General features: G+C 40.5%; 1 protein-coding gene across 1 annotated transcript; it reads right to left on the reverse strand.

Moving 5' to 3' along the window:
• Positions 1-845: 845 nt before the first annotated feature.
• On the reverse strand, positions 846-4,105 carry LOC124507438 (fatty acid-binding protein 9-like). The gene is made up of 4 exons (XM_047073778.1): positions 4,033-4,105; positions 1,631-1,803; positions 1,058-1,159; positions 846-896 (listed from the first exon to the last, which is right to left on the reverse strand). The coding sequence occupies exons 1-4, from the start codon at positions 4,103-4,105 to the stop codon at positions 846-848; spliced, it is 399 nt and encodes a 132-aa protein (XP_046929734.1).
• Between the last annotated feature and the right edge of the window lie 1,311 nt (positions 4,106-5,416).

Here is a 5,416-nt window from a genome sequence, read left to right on the forward strand (position 1 = left end):
AACTCTCACGACTTATTTTTGACTGACTGCTATCAGTTTGGAATTTAAGGTACAACATGGTATTTACATAATTCTTCCTCTTTTCTCTAAACCCTGAGAGTACTTCCTAGTAACAGTAGTTAATGAAATTATTAAGGGACTTTGTGTAGCTCTAGATATTATATTCTTACCAGGAACTTAGAAATTCAGTACTGGCATTTAATATAAGGTCATTCTGCAAAGACTAAGTTGTAAACAGTGGTGACAGGTGTACTGGCCTGATTATTTTAAGTGGGCTTATGGACGAGTGAGACAATAATTGTTTCAAATGTTCTTCTACAATAATTCAACCACAGTGTCACAGTGTATAATGTCCAGGCTGTATTTTGTGCTCTATCCATCTATATAAGCAGGGCCAGCCTTCTGCAAAAACAGAAAGTCAGCATGTTGGTTTCCAGCATCTGTACTGCCCAAAGTAGTTCCTAGTGGTTGTATCTGCAGTGTATTATACCCTCTTTGAGGTCACAGGAATTTCAACAGAGCACTCTTTGACAGAATGCCTTAACTTAAATGGAATGGGTCCACTGGAGGGAACCTAAGGACTATAGAAGTCAGGTAGACAGAGGGTAGGGGAACTTTGGTGCTCTCATAATCATATAATAAGCAAGTCGCTTCTTACCTCACCAATTAATCAGCTTGTCCCCAACCCTCACTATCACACAGCTCCAAAACTGCACTTAATTTGATGGTTTTATTGAGCAAATTTATGTTGAACAATTTTTTTAAATCAATGGCCCTGAGGCATATCTTCTTCAAGTCCCAGTTTCTTGTTAGTGAACAAGTTTCCACTGATGTAGAAATTTCCTTCATACCTTTTCATAAATGCGAGTGCTGACAGTTTTATTCATGGTATATTCCTAAAAGCAAAGAGGGATCTATTAGAGTTGGTGCATGAAGGTTAAATTTGCTCTACCCCTCCTTCTCCAGACTCTCACATCAGGATGTAAAACAATTGAGTAACTTGAGAAGCATGCCTCAAATAGGAGTATCGGAAAATTTCAATTTACAGAAAACTCACCACTACCATGTTTCCATCTACAATTTGTCTTTTGATTGTTGTCTCCTTGCCAAGCCATTTTTGGACATGAATCATTGAACCATTGCTTAATGTTACGATGCTCTATAAATGCATAAAGGAATCAGTTAGAAATAGCAATTCACAACATTTTCACCTACAGAAGACTTTTCATCTACTTTTTCATTTCTGTTTTGACATTTTTTTCACCCAAATTCTCCTTTCAATTCTTGTCATAATTTATTATCATCAAACTAGAGAGGTACCAAGTGAGTATTCAGTTAATGCTCTCCTTCCCCGAACAATACCTAAACTATTTGTGAATAATTGTTCTCTTGTATATGCTCTTTTATGCAAAGAGATCCGAAAAAAATAAAAACACATCAAATTTTTTGGCCTGTTAACCATCAGAATAACTTGCAAAAGGGTTGAATTTAGAGATATGCAATAGTAATGTACAAAACAAGCCCAAAGTGACTTGGTAATTAATCAAATTAGATATGAATGAACCCTGCTCAAGTGCTTCCTAGTTTTTTCTGGATTGTGGAACACCAGGAAGACTTATTTAGTTCTTACCTTCACTTTCCGACTGTCTGCTGTGATTTCATCAAATTCTTCCCCCAGTTTGAAGGAGATTTCAGTGTTCTTGAGGGAATTTTCTACTTTGATGTTCACTTCATCCCCATTGGCACTAATACTGATTATCGGCTTTGCTAACCCCGCCAGGTTCCGGGCTGCTGCGCTCATTCCTGTAAAGTGGAGAAAGCAATATGCCTTCCTAACACATTTAGGAAGAAGTGCTAACAACCATGTTGGAAAGCAATTTAAAAAGAATACATACTTCCTCCGTTCAGGTTTTGGGTAATGCGCTGTAATTTCTTCAATGCTCACTGTAATAGCTAGGTTGAGCCAAGCAAACTCATTGAGAAAATGTGTCAGTAATTACACTTGACATTTTGAAAAGCTAAATTCACTTTTTGAGGCTATTGTGCCTCATCGAAAATCTTGGAGACTCATGCTTCCTCGAAAATGTATAGCTGCATGGTGCCTTTTAGTGAATCAGAACTCATGCTTTACCTTGTGGAGTGTTACAACAGCTATGAGGGGGGTATTACTATCTGCATTTTAGAGATGAGTACACAGCATCCTAGAGAGAGAGAGAGAGAGAGGCTTATTCTAAGTGAGGTGTCTGGTAAGTAGCAGAGCTGAGATTTAAACACAGGTTTTCTAACTGAGAATTTTAGCACACTTAGGAAAAAAAAGCAAAACAAGAAATACAATTTTCAAAGTATCTAAACTCCTCGAAAAGAGTATGACTTAGGAAGCCCAAGCCCCTCTTTTATTTGCAGATTACATTCAGATCTAGCCAAGAAAAGAGGAAGTAGACAAATGACAGTTTGGCTTAGAGCCTGGCCCTGTTCAGGTTGGGGATTGTCCATGGTCAAACTTGATTCCTGTAATAGGTGGGCAGAAGAGCTGAATCTTCTCTCCCTGTACCAATAGCAAACTCGATTTTGCATTCAGACTGTGAAACTAACAAGACAGACCTGACTGTGGAGAAGCGGTGTTAGCTGTGGATGACAAAAGAGAGAAGAGCGAGGTGGTTATAACCTGGGCTTGGCCACTTGTGAGCTCGGGCATGTTATTTCCCTTCTCTAACCTTCAGCTTTCTCAATAGCAAAACGTGGACAACTATAGTGCTTGCCTCCTAGCTGTGCTAGGAGATTAAGTGAAAGCACTTAGCATGGCAGTGGCACATAGTAGGTGCTCAGCTGTTATTCCCTCTTGTCCTCTGCCTCAGTCCACTCTCAGTCAATCAAGGGCTACTCTTGCCATAAGCCCAAAGTTTCTTAGATGCCCCCAAATTTAAACTCAAAACAGGTGGGTCTATGAATCCATGAAGAAATAGAGAGGTATGTTTCTCCTATCTCCCTAAGAAAGTTAATACTAAGCATGAAAAAGGGACAAATGTTACATTATGAACACACTGACTTATTATGCATTGATCACCTCAACCAAATTTAAAGAAGAAAATAAGGTTAAAAAATTCTTGGCTTTATATGCAGTTTATTATTGCAAGGAAGACTTCTCTTAATTAACTATTAAAAATTAATTATTAAATAATTACTGTTCTTCTAGCATTAGTGAAGAATAGTTGAGTTGCTATAGACCTGAGCCATTATAATTGATGTTTATGAACTTGACTATAGAGCTAAAGAATGGACAGGGTTTAGACTTCTGAGAAATAGCCAATGGAGAGACATTCAATGAGTAAAAATGTTCCATTTCTCCAATAAAAAATTTGAAATTCTTCAAAATAATGTTTTTTAAGTATCTCTCATATATATGAAGACTCTAAAACATTAACCAAGTAGAAATTTCATTTGTTGCTTTTGTTCTTTTGAAGTTATAACTTAAAGCAAAGCTTGAAACAAATTTAGCTGATAAATTTAATTATAGAAATTATTATCTGTAAATTTGAAGCTAAGAAATGCTATTAAATGAAATGATGAAGCTGGGGAGAAACTCTATCCAGGGGATAGGATGAATATTTTCAAAAAGGATAAATGGACTTAAATATAAAGATAATGACAAGGAAGTATATGTGAGCTTAGTATTCCAAAATGAGACAATTATTACTAGTTATTTAAAAAAACAGGGTACCTGGGTGGCTCAGTTGGTTAAGCATCCACCTGTGGCCCAGGTCATGACCTCATAGTTCATGAGACACACAGAGCTTGCTTGAGATTCCCTCTTCCCCCCCCACCCCGCCCCTGTCCTGCTCATTCTCTCTTTCTCTCTCAAAATATATATACTTTTTAAAATCAAAAGTAGATACATAAACTTTGTTAATCTTACATGACTATTTCCTAAGATCACCAAAAAGAGAATTATAGGAAGATTTATTGTGAAATGCAAAGCTGACCATATAACAAAATGTGTTGCCAGTTTCTAAATCTTGTAATGGTATTTCTCACCTAGTTGTTTCATGTATTCCTCAAAGTTTTCACTGGAGATCAGCTTCCAGGTTCCCAAGAAGGGCTCAATCATGATGGAAAGCTTGTTGAGAAGAGGCACTCACAACCAAAAGCCAAAGAAACTCAGGGAATACAGTGCTGCCAGTATCTTAATTTAAAAGGCATCTTCATCACGTGACTTCTGAAATAACCAATGAACAGCAGCAAGACCAAACATTCTAGGCACCAGCATGACTCATTTTATTCACCCCCAAATTAAGAAATGGAAAATCAACATGTAAAGCTGAATTTAAGTCAATGATTATAGCTTCTAGGAAAGAGACTTACACCCCCAAGTCACTTGATAAGTATTATTTCTGGAATGGAGATAATTTTCAATAGCCCTTTGAAATCTGAATGCTGAGTCAACTCTTTAGGAATATCCCAACAAATGTCCAATAAACACCTGACTAAGGTGGTTTCCCCACCTGAGAGGAGAAGCACACCCTTGCTTGATCCACCTCAGCTGTTTTTTGTTTGGACACATCATGGTTCCAGAGTACACTCTTCATTAAAATAATAGTGTCTCCTCCCTTCCTTGCAGGGTTGATGAATTGATATCAGTTAACGTAACTGAGATGTCTTCAGTTTCTTGGAGGGAGGCATAGAGTGTTATTAATATTATCACTGTTATTCATCAAGAGTGATTGCCCACTGAAAGGAAGGTAACAATTACCATTGAATGGTGTTTTGTGACTTAAGCCCTAAAAAGGAGGTGGAGCTGGAGAGGAGAGGGGAAGATGGCGGCGTAGGAGGACGCTGGGCTCACCGCGCGTCCTGCTGATCACTTAGATTCCACCTACACCTGCCTAAATAACCCAGAAAACCGCCAGAGGATTAGCAGAACGGAGTCACCAGACCCAAGCGCAGACGAGAGGCCCACGGAAGAGGGTAGGAAGGGCGGCGAGGCGGTGCGCGCTCCACGGACTGGCGGGAGGGAGCCGGGGCGGAGGGGCGGCTCGCCGGCCAAGCAGAGCCCCCGAGTCCGGCTTGCAAAAGCGGAGGGGCCTGACGGACTGTGTTCCCACAGCAAGCGCGACTTAGCGTCTGGGAGGTCATAAGTTAACAGCTCTGCTCAGAAAGCGGGAAGGCTGGAGGACAAAGGGAGGGTGAGCTGCGGAGCCCCCGGACGACAGAGCTCAGTTTGGTGGGGAACAAAGGCGCTCGCCAGCGCCATCTCCCCCGCCCATCCCCCAGCCAAAATCCCAAAGGGAACCGGCTCCGGCCAGGGAAATTGCTCGCTCCGCGCAAACACCCAACTCTGTGCTTCTGCAGAGCCAAACCTCCGGCAGCGGATCTGACTCCCTCCCACTGCCACAGGGCCCCTCCTGAAGTGGATCACCTA

The sequence above is a fragment of the Lynx rufus genome, unplaced genomic scaffold (assembly GCF_022079265.1).
Source record: "Lynx rufus isolate CCGP_SWC_20201006 ecotype Redwood Valley unplaced genomic scaffold, mLynRuf1.p SCAF_12, whole genome shotgun sequence".
NCBI classification, from domain to species: domain Eukaryota; kingdom Metazoa; phylum Chordata; class Mammalia; order Carnivora; family Felidae; genus Lynx; species Lynx rufus.

Bases quoted from the DNA above. Each gene is read 5' to 3' on its own strand.
- LOC124507438 (XM_047073778.1), bottom strand. From the start codon at position 4,105: ATGATTGAGCCCTTCTTGGGAACCTGGAAGCTGATCTCCAGTGAAAAC. The intron at 1,804-4,032 runs GTGAGAAATACC...TCCACTTTACAG, and splicing joins GGAATACATGAAACAACTAG to GAATGAGCGCAGCAGCCCGG. The intron at 1,160-1,630 runs GTAAGAACTAAA...ATGCATTTATAG, and splicing joins CAGACAGTCGGAAAGTGAAG to AGCATCGTAACATTAAGCAA.